At 39.8% G+C, this 15,600-nt stretch overlaps 1 protein-coding gene across 2 annotated transcripts in view; it reads left to right on the forward strand.

Moving 5' to 3' along the window:
• Window positions 1–15,600, forward strand: part of NSG2 (neuronal vesicle trafficking associated 2) — a 132,345-nt gene that overhangs the window by 89,808 nt on the left and 26,937 nt on the right. For both annotated transcript variants that reach the window (XM_042850841.2, XM_005298069.5), the window contains 2 exons: window positions 207–357; window positions 12,558–12,677. In XM_042850841.2, coding sequence (XP_042706775.1) covers window positions 229–357; window positions 12,558–12,677 — 249 coding nt within the window. In that variant the 5' untranslated portion in view covers window positions 207–228. The remainder of the gene's footprint in view (window positions 1–206; window positions 358–12,557; window positions 12,678–15,600) is intronic.

The raw sequence follows: 15,600 nt of genomic DNA on the forward strand, positions 1-15,600 counted from the left end.
TTTTATTTGTTTAATGTACCTTAAAGTGAAGTTGTTCCAGATTTGATATGCTTTGTCTCTAGCAATCCAGTAAAAAAGCCCAAATGAGCAATGACTGATATGCAGAATTCAATAGAGCAGTGTCAGACAGAATCCTCTTCTCCATCTCCTTTCCCCTTCGCCCATCCCCATCCCCTTGTAACATCAGTCATCTTGATTTGTTTTAGGTCTGGAAAGTGAGGTCCAAGAATGGTGAAGCTGGGGAGTAATTTGAGTGACAAGAACAGCAAACCACCATCCAATGAAGATGGTTTTCAGACAGTTCCTTTGATCACACCCTTGGAAGTAAATCATCTGCAGTTCCCAGCTCCGGAAAAGGTAACCCTCCACCCCAAACAAACACAAAAAAACCTCACAAAGAGCAACCAGGTCTCTGCTTTTCACTGCCCTGTTCCATTATTGGTCTCTAACGGACATTAAAACGCAATCCTTCTACCTTATCAATGAAACACAATAAAAAAGGGTTTTTTTTGTTGGTGTTTTTTTTTTTAACACAACAGACTGACACGTGCAAACTAGAAAATGTTTCCTTGTGATTGCAGGTTGGGAAAAGGCTTAATATATTTTTCCTAAAAATGGCATTAAAATTAAATAGGAAAAAGCTTAGAATGCATCTGAACAACAAAAGAGGCATCATGTGAGCAAGTGAGTCTGCACCTGCATTGAGAGTGATGAGATGACTCTTGTGTAATAAACAAAAGTTGAAGGGTATCTCATTTTAATTACACAAATCAAGATTTGTTTTCTTAACTGTGGCCTTTCAAGGTCCATTTGATTTTAATTCAGTTTGATTTATCTGACTAGAACAACTGATTTCCCCTACAGAAAATGTGGTAATGGGTCATTCCATGTATTCTTTTTTCCCCATTGGCTTCTGTGAGGGAGCAGCTTTTTCTCCTAGCCAATCAACACTCACAGAATTTAAGTGCTGCACTAAAATGTTCAAAAATGGGCACCAGTGATTGGATGGTTTCTTTTAAGGTACTGTATGTACTATGAAATCATTTTGTCTGTTTATATACAGTGATGATATATGTCAATAATGTTACAAGGAAATAATGTGGGATACCATTAGGATATTCACAATGAGATCAAATGTCCAAGAGATTCTACTGTCACTGCTCCTTTTGAAAAAAAAAAAAAAAAAGGCTTGCTGCAGTGTGGTGCCTAGATAGCACAGCGATAAATGCCATGTCGAGACAAAAGACAGAGTGAAGGAGTAAATCTCATGGGATAATGATAGCAGCAAAATTATATATAGAAAATACATAACAATGTGTGTGCATATATTTCTAATACATACACATATGTTACGTATTTATATTTGTGTGTTTATATACATATAAGCAGATTATTATTTATTTATTTTCTATAAAGAAATATATATATATATATATACATATATATATATATATATATATACATATATATATATATATATATATCAGAACCGAATTAATTGACACGTGTTGGTGGAAACCAGAGATCCATGCCAAAATAGGGATAATGGGCTTGATTCTCCTTCCACTTGTGCCAGGGTCAATGCACCGGTGTCAAGTAAGAGTGACATAATTGAAATCAATAAAGTGATGCTGATCTGAACTGGTGTAAATGAGAGGATAAACTGGCTCTTTACCTCTAGTGCTGATAAACAACCTGAAAATTAATAACAAAATAACTAAAAAAGATTAACGTGATTTTTCAGAAATGTCTGAGAGGCTCTAGGGGAAATCAAGGATGCATAAGAGCAACTCCTTTTGATGCTACCACAAAGCAGCCGGTCAAGTTCAGGCACTAATTGCCATACAGTGTGGGGTTTAAATCGCTTAGGTAGTGGCTACCACCTGTAAAATTAAAAAAACAACATTAAAACTGATGGATTGATAATGAAAACTCTGATGATTACCATATTAAAATGATCTGTTGGTGAAAACCCATTGTAATGTATTGGTCTAAATGGATTCCCAGGCACTCTTTCTGTTTAAATGAATGTGCCAATAATGTGTATTCATCTCCATGCACATGTAGTTATTACACTTGTTAGTTGTGGCTCATACCCCTATGTCTTTTGTCCTACCCTTGCCTGAGGGCTGGAGCACCTGCCAAAGGACAAAGGCCCTGATCCAAAGGCCATTGAAATCAATGCTATTGACTTCTATGGACCTTGAGACAGCTTTGAGGTGTATTATAGCAGGAGTTAGCAGTAACAGAAAATCTGTTATAAAAAAGGAGAAGGTGCTAAAAATCCCCAACAATCCTTGTTACTTTATTATTTATAGGACAAATCCTGAAGGGTGAAAGTCACTCCATAGCAGAGGGCCTTTGTAAGGCCCTATTAATCAGCTGAACCTAAGGTAAAGAGAGTGGGGGTTAAGTGGTGAGGGTGAATTCCACCTTACCCAGTGTTTGCGCAAGCAAAACTCTCACTGACTTCAGTGAGACATTGAGCCTGAGGAAGGACCTTGGGTTGGCCTATATTTATGTTTGAATTTGTTTTGCAATCAGGGAGCAGGAATGTTTTCGATTTTATTGTAAAGGGAATTTTATTTTCTGTCTGTAACAGACGCAGTCTTGCCAGCTGTGGATTATGGCTTCTGAGAGTCAGAACATGAGCCAGGCTGGCTTTTGATGCCTCTTAAATGAGTGGTCAAAGGGGTCAAAACTAGTGTGCAGTGGGGGCTTGTGCATCAACAGACAAAAAGTCACTGCTCTCCTCTTCTTAAATGTAAATCAGTTGCTGCGTATTTTTAATCACAAGGAGCAGTGTTCTAGACCTCTGCCTTCCTTTGTTTGCCCATCAGTGCCATTAATCACTGCTCTGTTGCCAGTGTAACAGAGAAGGATATGTTTCAGCATCTTTCCTTTAAGTGAAGTCCTGAAAAACTTCTTTGGTTAATAAGCTCGCTGCTATAAATTCTCCTTCCTGAGCTTACCTAGGGTACTACAGTTATTCTCATGTAGGGCACCACAAGTTCTTAGGCTGACCCTGAACTCAGGTCATTGTATCAGAGGGGTAGCCGTGTTAGTCTGAATCTGTAAAAAGCAACAGAGGGTCCTGTGGCACCTTTAAGACTAACAGAAGTATTGGGAGCATAAGCTTTCGTGGGTAAGAACCTCACTTCTTCAGATGCAAGTAATGGAATCTGAAAAAGTGAGGTTCTTACCCACGAAAGCTTATGCTCCCAATACTTCTGTTAGTCTTAAAGGTGCCACAGGACCCTCTGTTGCCTTTTTCAGGTTATTGTGCACAACCTGTAGGAAATTGAGGCTATTTTCAAAGCTGATGGGATTTGGGCACCCAATCCTGTTCAGACCAAGACTGGATGTCTTCCTGGAAGACATGCATTAGCCAAGCACAAGTTATTGGGCTTAATACAGGGCTAACTGGATGAAATTCTATGGCCTGTGTGACACAGGAGGTCAGATTTGATGATCTAATAGTCCCTTCTGGCCATGAATTTCTTTCCCTCCCAAATTCAAGAGGTATCATGGTTTTGTGGTACTACATAGGTCAGCTCTGATGCTGGAAGAAACCTTTCTCCTTGGCAGGAGCAGTACATTTTATTTATCTGTCTTGCCAATACCAAGGCCTCTCAGAGTGAGAGACTCTCCATTATTAATAATCCTGAGAAGTAGTATTTTAAATTTTCATGATTTGCACTTTGCACCACCTGAACTGTAATATATTACATGTGCCTTGGCAGTGAAGTGGGAATTACATGAGGGCTGTGTGTCCTTTTCTAAATGAATAATTTAAAGTTTTCACAATGCCAGTTATGTTAAATGTTATTACTCATTTCTTTGGGGAAAATGCAGAGCTTAAGCACAAATATAAAGTGGCAATAAATGATATTACATTTAGCCAGGCAAAGACAAGACTTAGAATTCATATCAATTCATTTTCTGAATCTCCTACTTCATCTTTTACAGGAAAATCAGATTTTTAAAAGTTTCAGTAATAAATGTAATGTTTTTCCTTGTTACATTTCACATTTACCCCGCTCCTGCTTAAAACAAATGGTCAAATGGTTCTTTCTTTCTTTCTTTCTTTCTTTCTTTCTTTCTTTCTTTCTTTCTTTCTTTCTTTCTTTCTTTCTTTCTTTCTCCTTCATCAATTGAACATTTGGAATTCCCAACATTCTCTCTGCTGTTTATTCCCGCCCCCACCCCAGGATGTAGGGTATAGTTTTTAACATGCACACATAGCATCTGATCTGTTGTTCCTCACCTCAATATACCCATAAGCTGCCAAAGCCAACACACCATTACGCACAAAGGGCTTGATTCTGGACTCATTGCTGACAAAGATAATTTTGCTTTTGACTCCAGTGGGATGAGGATTAGGCCCAACATAGCAGGTGCATTTAGTTATAGACCTCTGTGACTATTTTAATAAAAGACCTCATCAGCCAAAATTCTGCTTGTATTCAAGGATGAATATTACCCACAGGAAATGGAACTGCATAGCATATATGGCTCATGCCTATCTACTTTGTCACTACTTTTAAAGGCCTAATAAAAACCCATTCTAGAGGGTTATTATTGATAGGTGTCACAGAAGAAATGTGTTTTAAGGAGGGATTTGAATGAAGAGTGAGAGGGTGATTGGTATTCATGCACAGTATCCAAACAGGTATGCTTCATGAAAGGATGCACAAAGATAAGAGCAGGGAGAAGAGTCATTTAGGAAGGAGGTTTTGGCAGAACTTGAGTAGCAGAAAGAGGAGTAGGAGAAGCGGAGGGCAGAGATGTCTGTGGGAACTGTGTGTTGCAGGACAGGAGCAGGTGCAGGAGACATTGCAATGCTTCAACAAGGTGTGAAAGGTGATAGGAAACCCGAGAAAAAGAGCAGACTCTGAGGTGACCTAACAGAGGTTTCAGATTATTGAAGCAAGTGAGAGGTGACATTTTTATACTGGTCAAGATGTCAAAAATTAGGGGAAAATAATTCAAATATTAGGAAACAAGATGTAAATATGGCATTTAAGATTAACTAAATTACACAAAGGTTTCTATGGAATAATGGCCATTTGTCCTCTACCTAGAAATAGGGCCTGGAAAATCAGTGAGTTTGAGCTCACAGAATTTCCTAAACAATGTTCCATTTGAGGAGCAGAATTTATTGCTTCTGGAATGGGCAGGAAACTTGGCCTTCTGAAGACACAGACTGCTTGACATCTGCAGAGAATATCCATGGATCTTGGGACATCTTTCGAGAGAGGGGTCATTGGCATGATGTCTCAGTACCCCCCACACTGCTTCTAAGCCTTCCCCGCCACACAGAGAATAGATTCATTAGGAATTGTGATCCCATGAGCTCCAGTAACTCATATTGCTCAAGTGAGACTCTTTGTCCCCGTCTACAGGCTGATCTTTATAAGAGGCTAATGAGGATGCTGCAGCTGTCAGCCAGTGGACTTGGTTCTTTAGCTCAAGAGGCAGAGGTTCATGCTTTTAATGGGAGAGTTCCTGGGTTTAATCTCTGATGGTGATTAATGGCAGTAGCCATAATCCCACCATGTCCTTGCCATAAAATCCTCCTTTATTTCAATGTGTGGAGGGTGATCTTACACTGCAGTATCCCAATCGGCTTAAGGGGGGCCATGCTATGGAGAGCCTCCGTCTCCCTGGTCTACCTTCCTGGTTCCTGATTCCACAGCATACCAAAGGCTTCCATGTGCTCAGATGGAGTGTGCCTTGGAGCCATTGTTATCCCATAATGTGCCACTGTCCAAGCTCTGCTCCACTTAGCTTTCTGTAGTGGGGGAACCTGAGAGAACATGGAGTGTTTAGAGTAGCAGTGTGGTCAAGTAGGTAGAGCATGGGTCTGAGAGTCATGAGAGCTGGTTTCTATTCCTGTCTCAACCATTGACTTGCTGGTATGACTCAGCAAACCACTTCCCCTTCTCTGTTTCTGATTCCCAATTTGTACGATAAGGAGAATGATTTATGTGCTGTTATGTAAAGCTCTATGGATGAAGAGCATGACAGGCCTGGTAAGCATTATTATTATAAATTGCTGAGTGAAGGTGACTGAAGCAATAGTCTTAGGCTCTGGTCCATCAAAGCACTTAAGGATATGTTTAACTTTGTACATTTGAGTAACCCCATTGACGTTAATAGGACTACTTATATGTGGTAAGCACATGCTTAAGTACTTTGCTAGAGTGGGGCCTTAAAGACTGCAAGCGATAGCTAGACTTTTTTCTGGAGAAGGGGGTGGGGTGTGGCAGACGGGATCCAAAGAAAGAGAAGTGCTTCCATGTTGGGTTTGGCAGATTTCTCCTCTTCCTAAAATGTCTTACAACCTATTTACAAACTTCATTTTGGAAGCAGCTTTCACAGGACAGTTCTACCATGGACACGAAGTGAAGCAAACACAGAATACTTTATTTCTGTCCTCTTTATTGCCTTTGCTATAAACAGCATCGTTCCTGTTTAGATGAAAGGTGGGGCCTGGCTGGGAAATGTAGTAAGGGGTTTGTAAACAAGTTATAGCAGCAATAACATTTTGCCTAAAGATCCTCTGAGTTGGCATTTGTCTAGACTCCACCTAGGGCACAGAGCTTGAAAGGGTCACAAAGCCTATAGATAAAAGTATAGCCAGCACAAAAGCTACACTCTGCAAGATTTCGGTGGGATGAACACCGTGTGTGAAGTTAAGCACATTTGTAAGTCTCTGCTAGATCGGGGTCTAGGTGAACCCACACAAAGGCTGACAAGTGTTAAATGGTACTTATTCAGCAATCGCAGAGGCTAAACTGATCCCACTGATTGATAGGCTGAAAATTATTTTTCAGTATGACATCGATGTACATGTTGCTTTACAAAATGGATAAACATGGATCCTCTGCCACAAACAGCTTAAGCCCAGATCCTCAAAGGAGCTTAGGTGCCTAACTCCCATTGATTCCCATTGATTTAAATGGGAATTAAGTGCCTAAATGCCTTTGAGAATCTGGGCCTTAGACTAAGATGCTGAGCTGCAAGCACAGACCCACGTGACCATGCTGAAGCCTACTGAAGTCGAGGCCAGAATGACAGAAGGAGATGAGAACATAGGGAGGCATGTGAAAGAAAAATGAGAGACAGGACTGTGTGGCTTTATGGGTCACTCGGGAGACTAATGCACATTGACAGGGTGCAGCGAAGACATTATTTATTTCTCTAGCTAAATGAGATTTTGAGTGAATGATTTTTGTATTATAAATGCACAAAGGGCCATAGTTAAGAAACCTCCTAAAAGAGTGGTAACCCAGTGCAGGGCAATGTTCTCTAGGGAAGTTGCCTTCCTCATAACAGACCATTTCCACTGTAACTTCACCAGAAAGAAGCAAGTAGGGAGCCTGGGAATTTCTTTTGTTTCATTTTGTATTGAGATCAAATACTCTTTGGGGCCCAATTCTCTATTCCTGGTGTCAGTTAGGAGTAACTGTTGGAGTCAATGGAGTCAAACTGTTGTAAAATGAGTGAGGGAAGAATGAGGCTCTCTATATTTTCTGTGTTTCATAACAAATAACTGGTGAGATATACAGTGCCTTATTTTTAATTCAAACAATGGGATCCTGGTCTTATGATGGAACTGCTTCAAGGACATGTACAAATAAATGATCTCTGATTACTGTATTGATTGTGGAGCTTCCACTGTGGGGATTTTTTATTATTACATAGTTCTACAGCCATTCGGCTGTAGATTCTTATAGAGTCTGCTGCCATTTAGAGAGAGAGAGAGAGAGTGAGTGTGTTCAACAAACAAAAATTATAAAAAAAATCACAAAGAATTTTGAATAAACAAAAATCACTCCATTTCTAAACTGGCAGAATGAAAATGATTTTCCATTTCTTTGTGAAAAATTGGTACCATGTTTCGACCAGCTGTAGTTTAGACCTGCTCCAAAGACATCACTATAGAGATAGATGCAGAGAGAGCCATATTAGGCAGCACTTGGTATGGTCTGTGGGAGGATTTCCCTGTGACGGATTGGATCACAGAAACCCCTTTGGGGCTGCCAACTGATGTGCCAAGACTACTTCTGCCCCTGCTTTCCTGCCCTGGCAGCTTGGGACTTCAGTGCCCTGCCTGGTTTGAGCCAGACCCACTAGCCTGCTGCAAACCCAGATCCAGGTCTGAACCACGTCCCCTAACAGCTGTAGACTTAACTGAAAGCAGCTTAAGAAGTGTTCTTGTTTTTAACACTTAGATGCCCAACTCTCAATGGGATCCAAACCCCAAATAAATCCGGTTTACATTGTTTACTCATACATTGTTCGCCCTCTATAACACTGATAGAGAGATATGCACAGCTGTTTATACCCCCCCCCCCGGTATAAATACATACTCTGGGTTAATTAATAAGTAAAAAGTGATTTTATTAAATACATAAAGTAGGATTTAAGTAGTTCCAAGTAGTAATAGACAGAACAAAGTAAATTACTAAACAAAGTAAAATAAAACACTCAAGTCTAATACAGTAAGAAGACTGAATACAGATAAAACCTCACCCTCAGATGTTTCAATAAGCTTCTATCACAGACTGGATGTCTTCCTAGTCTGGGCACAATCCTTTCCCCTGGTACAGCCCTTGTTCCAGCTCAGGTGGTAGCTGGGGGATTTCTCATGATTGCAGTCCCCTTTGTGCTGTTCCACCCCCTTATATTGCTTTGGCACAAGGCGGGAATTTTGTCTCTCTGGGTCCCCCCACCCTTCTAAATGGAAAAGTACCAGGTTTAAGATGGATTTCAGTACCAGGTGACACGGTCACATGTCCTGTGAGACCCCAAGCCTTCATTCCTCCCAGCCTGACTCACAGGAAGGCTTGCCTGCCAACAGAGCCATCCACAGTCAATTGTCCTGGTTGATGGGAGCCCTCAAGATTTCAAACCACCATTAATGGCCCACACTTTGCATAATTACAATAGGTCCTCAGAGTTATAGTTCATATTTCTAGTTTCAAATACAAGAGTGATACATTTATACAAATAGGATGACCACACTCAGTAGATTATAAGCTCTGTAATGATACCTTACAAAAGACCTTTTGCATAAAGCATATTTTAGTTACATTATATTCACATTCATCAGCATACTTTCATAAAATCATATAGAGTGCAACGTCACATTCCCTACCACCTGATGGAGCTCATTTGTATTGCTGGATACTGCTAATCTAACCCCAACTGGGTGATTTTTTACCCATGTGACTGGACACTTGGTGAACAAGGTGTTAACTTCAGCTCAACGCTCAGCACCCCTTGCATTGGCTTTAAGAATGGTTTAGGACTAGAGTGGGGAGATTACCCTTACAATGATAAGATCCACACTCAGCCTCTGTCTTTTTTCTGTCTAGTCATTTCACCAGCTGCCTAATCAAGATACTTTTGGAGAGCAAATATTTGACCTTTGGAATGTACCAGGTTGTATGTAATAAAAGAGCACTCCTAAATGCCTTTGTTACAGCTCTACCTCACCCCTGCGAATTAATCTGATCAGTGGAGCAATTAGGGCCCCACCCACACAAAGGTTAACTGCTAGAGCAACTAGCAAAGGAGGCTCAAGTAGTTTCTCTGGTAATTGAGGACTGGGATTTCTTTTCTTCCTCCTCCTGAGAAGACTGTTACAAAGTGGTGCAATGGACTGTTCAGTAGGTAGTATGGGCCTGGCTAGATTTATTTTCAACATCACACTTGATTCCTGGTTGTAGCTAGCACAGTTAAACCCTTATTATGGAAAGGTCCTTGGCTGAAGTAAAGCCGTGAGTAAGAAAACCAGGATGAATAACAAATGTGCAGGAAAAAATATAAATTATACATAGAAACAAGTAAGGTTCTTAATATTTTATTTTCTAGCTTTATAGCTCTGCATTGAGGCCTACTGTCCGAGCATAAGGGAAAATCCTCTTACCTATCATTATGGAATTTATCTACACACAAAATCTACATGAAACAAGTGAAAGGAATTTGAAAGAAGTCAAAGGGATTAAATTGAAAACAAATCAGACACTATGGAAGGAAAATGAACACTGTTGCATTACTTCTGCATTGCTGTCTGCAATTACATGAAAAAATATACGCAGCTGGAAACAGCGGAGTGGAGGGGATCTGGGTATTGTGGACAGTTGGTTTAAAAATAGAACAAAAGGTATTTTCTGAGCACTGGTGTGCAGGTGCTTATAGGTAGTACTCTATAATCTACTGTAGAGGCTTTACAAAGGGTGAAAAGGAAGAGTGGGAGTTAGGGCCCAATCTGGTGTGGGTTCGAGCATTCTCAGCTCTGTTTTGGCCAAAGCCTGAGAGTCTTACTTATTTTTAACCCCATTCTTACTCAGGCACATTCACACTAACTTCAGTGGGAGTTTTGCCTGAGTGATAACTGAGTAAGGACCACACAGGATTGGACCCTTACTCTACTTAGGGTGACCAGACAGCAAGTGTGAAAAATCGGGACGGAGTGGGGGGTAATAGGCACCTATATAAGACAAAGACCCAAATATCGGGACTATCCCTATAAAATCGGGACATCTGGTCACCCTAACTCTACTCTCCACTGCATAGAAGATGCAGTGTCACTTCAAACCCGCCAGGCCAAATTCACTCCTGGTGTTGCTTCACCAATGTTCGCGTAGTGCTGCCAGGACTCAGTTTGGGCTCACTATATTCTAAAAGGCTATTTTAATATAAATGTGTTTGAATCACTTCTTCTGACTCTTTTAAAGGCTGTTGTGATTGCTACTGTAGCAAATAATATGGAAAGGGATATTATTCAAGAGTATAAATATTAGCTATTAGCTACGTGCTTTGCATTTGAACCCACAGGGTGGTTTCCTCCTTTTCCAAGTTTCACATGATTTAAGTACAGAAGGAGAATCCTAGGGACACTTCCTGGACCAAATTAGGCTTGATATTCTTCATTTTACAATTACTGGCCAACTTTCTTCAACAGCTTTTTAGGGATTGCCAAGAAATTCCCATACTTTGAATGACCAAGTTCCTCAGAGTTCCAGAATTTTGTTCCTCACATGTGTCTTTTGCCTTTTTGTGGAAGCCCTCCTTTTAGAAACTTTATGTGCCATTTCTCTCTCCAATAGTGTTTTAGGGTTTTGTTTGTTTGTTTGTTTGTTTTGTTTTGAAAGGGATGGAGATGACATCTTCTCTCAATAGCTGTCAGGTTTCAGACAGTCTCTACGCAAAAGAATTAATGGACACAAATCTGACATCAGGAATCAAAATACTCAAAAACCAGTGGGAGAACACTTTAACCTGTCTGGTCATTCAGTGACAGACCTGCGGGTGGCTATATTACAACAGAAAAACTTCAAAAACAGACTCCAACGAGAAACTGCTGAGCTAGAATTGATATGCAAACTAGACACAATCAACTCCGGTTTGAATAAGGACTGGGAATGGCTGAGCCATTACAGACATTGAATCTGTCTCCCCTTGTTAGTATTCTCACACTTGTTATCTAACTGTCTGTCTGTACTAGGCTAGCTTGATTATCACTTCAAAAGTTTTTTTTTTCTCTTAATTAATTGGCCTCTCAGAGGTGGTAAGACAACTCCCACCTGTTTATGCTCTCTGTATGTGTGTATATATATCTCCTCAATATATTTTCCATTCTATATGCATCCGAAGAAGTGGGCTGTAGTCCACGAAAGCTTATGCTCTAATAAATTTGTTAGTCTCTAAGGTGCCACAAGTCCTCCTGTTCTTCTTTTTGAGGTTTCAGAGTATGTCTGTCTGATCTTCTATTGGCCAACTCTAGGCATAGTCATGTGTTCAGTGTGTAACATTTATTTTGGTGGGTTTAGTACAAAATACTTTATCTATCTAGTTATTCTTCCTAGATTTATAAAAAGGTTCAATATATCTCAAAGTTTCAGTGTTATTAATTTGACATTGTCCCTTTAAAATCCTGTAGCTATAGCACCTTGGATTATGTCTCATCATTCTTAAAAGCTAAATAGGAACAGGATTAGTCAGCACTTTATGTGAGAACTTTTCAAGAAAAGGTGGAAAGTGATATTGGTGGCTCAGGGCCTAATTGTGAGTGCTCAGCGCCTCACAGAATTGGGCTCTTAATAAGTTATGCTCTTTCTCTAGAGGGGCTAATGGGCTGTGCTGTTGCAAGTTCTGTCATTTGGGTGGGATATAAAAATTATGTCTTTGGTTCTGTAGCTATTAAAGAGCAGAAGTGATAACCTCAATGTCCTAGCACAACGTAAGTGATAATATATAGTCCATTGGAACGCCTTTTGCAGATTCAATTGGATGCGGTATTCTTTACTGTTGTGTAGTGCTGCATTAAATAGCTAATGTTTCATCTCAGAGGTGGCTGCATTTCAGTGATGGATGAAGTTATTTTATCTAATCTAATCTATTTTACCTAGTTCTCAAATTGTATTAATGTTTGTAACACATTTGAGAGTGGCCAGTGAAATGGCATATAGAAAAGCAATTTATTTAAGATAATAAAAATGCCTGCTTTGCACTTAAAGCTTAAAAGCATTGACATTTTTCAGGTGATTGTGAAAACAAGAACAGAATATCAGCCTGACCAGAAGAACAAAGGAAAACTCAGGGTGCCAAAAATTGCTGAATTCACAGTCAGTTTCACTGATGGCGTAACAGAAAGACTAAAGGTAAGAAATGGTCATTGCCTGCTACCTTAAGATGTCAGCTTTATATATTGCAGAATAACTGATACAATTCAACAGTGAAAAATCTCAAAACTTAATGCTGTACTCACTGCTGGGGGCAAAGAGAGTTTTGCCTTTATAAGGATTAGGCTTTGCAGTGTTGTTGTAGCACGTTGATCCCAGCATATTAGAGAGACAAGGTGGGTGAGATAATATCTTTTATTGGACGAACTTCTGTTGGCGAGAGAGACAAACTTTTGGCTTACACAGAGTTCTTCTGTAGGTCTAGATTTAGGCTGTTATTTTAGGAAAGAACACAGAAATAGCCTAGAGAAAGAGTTTTACTGTCCTGGGAAAAATTTTGAGATTTCAAACATTTTTCCCCTCTTGAATCATGACCAAATGTCAAAATCTCAAAATTTTTTGCAAACTGACAACCCCAAAATGTTTTGGGTTCAGGTCAATTGAAACATTTCGGTTTTATATTTTCTAAATGTTTTGTTTCTATCTTTATCTTTTTAATTAATACTTTAAAAAACTATAACAAGCTTACATTTTGAAACAAATCACTTTGAACTGAAAAAAAATAATTTCAATGTTTCAACACTTTTGAAACTTTCCCCCCCAAATTTGGATAAACTGAGAAATTTGTCGAAACTGACCCTTTCAGCGAATTGACATTTTCCAATGTCAAAAAAAAAGTCTTTTCAAAAAATTACCAACCAGCTCTACTCACAGCCAAAAAAGAGCCCCATCTGGTGAGGTATTGAGTGCCCTCAACTTTCCTTGACTGCAGCTGAATTGGGGAGGCTTAGCTCCTCCTAAAATCAGACCCAAAATGTGGCACAAAAAACATTAGAGCTGCTCAGAGGAAATATTTGAATTAAGCAATACACAATATGGAACGCAATCTTATAAGGTCTGATCCCACGTCTAGTAAGGTCAATTACAATTTTGTCATTAACTTAAATTGGGAACAGGATCTGGCCCCAAAGGGAGAAGACTTGTGTCTGGTCCAACAGTCCTTGTCCCTGAAAAGCTAGGACTGGGCTTGTAATAATGTAAGACTTTGTTCAATTCCTTGCTGTAGATTTCTGGATGTTACGTCACATGCACTCTCTGCAGTCCATTATTTTGCCCAATTGCACTTGTTTCCATAAGACATGAGTGTCTCAGCAAAGTCTGAAACTAAGAACAATGCAGACTACAAGTAGAAACACAATTTTGTTACAGCTATCCTCACTACCTCAGGAGACAAACATCACTTTGGACATCCCGGTATGTCAAAATGTAATACACAAACACACGATCCAATACAAATCAGTTTAATTGGTCTTTATTGCAGTTTGGGACTTGATGGTTCAGCTTTCTAGAATGTTCAATTTTTTTAACAGCGTTTTTGTAAAACACTTGAATTGTTTAATTTCTGCTTTTAATCAACGCACCAAGTAGCACACCTGGGTAACTCCATTGATTTGATCTGGTACATTTAAATCCGTGACTCATTTTCAAGTGGCCTATGAATAAATGTTAGCGGTCTCATGTTTTCAGGAGGCATGTTGCGCTTTGATCTCAGTTAGTTACATGGGGCCATATCATGCTGTTGATTTTTACTGCATTGATATTATCAATGACACAATTGCCTAGAACGTTTCATACCGATTTACCACCAATGGTGCCACTGCAGTGGTCCCAGCAACAGTGTAAATGCTACTATAAACAGGGCTCAGGAGTTTAAAATCCCGGGTCATGGAAACCACAGTATACATATCCCAGTGTGCATTATGCAAACCAGCAGTAGAAATAGATACTGTACCCAGGAAACAGATTTACAGAGGAATAAAATACAGCATCCTGTTTTCAAGATGTGCATTGTGCTAGAGCAGTGGTTCTCAACCTGCGACCTGTGGGCCCCTTGCAGCCCAATCAGCACAATGCTGGGGCCCATATGACATCCTCAGGACCATACAGGTAGTATTGGATGCAGCCCACATAACACATTGTGGGCAACATATGCGGCCCACAATGGTAAATTAGTTGAGAACCATTGTGCTAGAGGCACCTAATAAATGGAATTGTTGTCATTACTGTAAGAACTATGTGCTACCATCTATTTAGAGCTCAATCCTGTAGTCCTCAATCTGGAAACAGACAGTGCAAGATCAGATTTTAATTCCATCCAAGGATCTGGCCCTATTATTTAAAAAGAAACCAAGAACATTTGATCCTTCTGTTTTACACATGTTGGAGGCCCATGATTTATTATAATATATGGTTAAAAATATAGTCCGCCTAAGTGTATAAGTCTTGTTTCATCTTCTCCTGTTATGGGTTTCTTATTTTTCCAATTACTCAGTCCCCTGGCCTGCTTCTATAGCTTAGATCCTCCTCTTGAATTTTTTGTGCTCTCATCTTTGTATATCTGGTCCATCTCTTTCCCTCCCCTTGCCATCTGCTCTTGACCTCTTCCCCACACACAACGTAAGTAGCCTGGCCAAGAGACTGGCCATGGGGAAGCAGGCTGTGATACCAAAGCCCATGTCAGACACATCAATGTAAATGTTTAAACTGGCTTTCCTTTTGCTGCACTGGAGGGTTGCTGTGGACCCACAGCTTTTCCCATGCAGCCTGGCAGTGCAACGGTTTCCTTTTAAAGCTATTTCCTTTCCCTTAAATCCATATGATTTTCATTTTGTACTTTTCACTGTCACTTATTAATCACTCAGTGGATAAGACTATAAATCTCTACCCGCCTGGTTTTCATGAGGCTTCCACGTATTGTATTAGGTTTGTGGTATTATTTCCTAACCAAAATGAGCTGAGATAATAGATTATATTTTATTGCTTTTGTACTGGATTTTTTTCTATTATGCTTCATTTTTACATGGCTGCATGTTTTAGGAAAGTTATTAAAAATACCTCCCTC

This window comes from Chrysemys picta, chromosome 8, assembly GCF_011386835.1.
Source record: "Chrysemys picta bellii isolate R12L10 chromosome 8, ASM1138683v2, whole genome shotgun sequence".
In the NCBI taxonomy this organism is placed as follows: domain Eukaryota; kingdom Metazoa; phylum Chordata; order Testudines; family Emydidae; genus Chrysemys; species Chrysemys picta.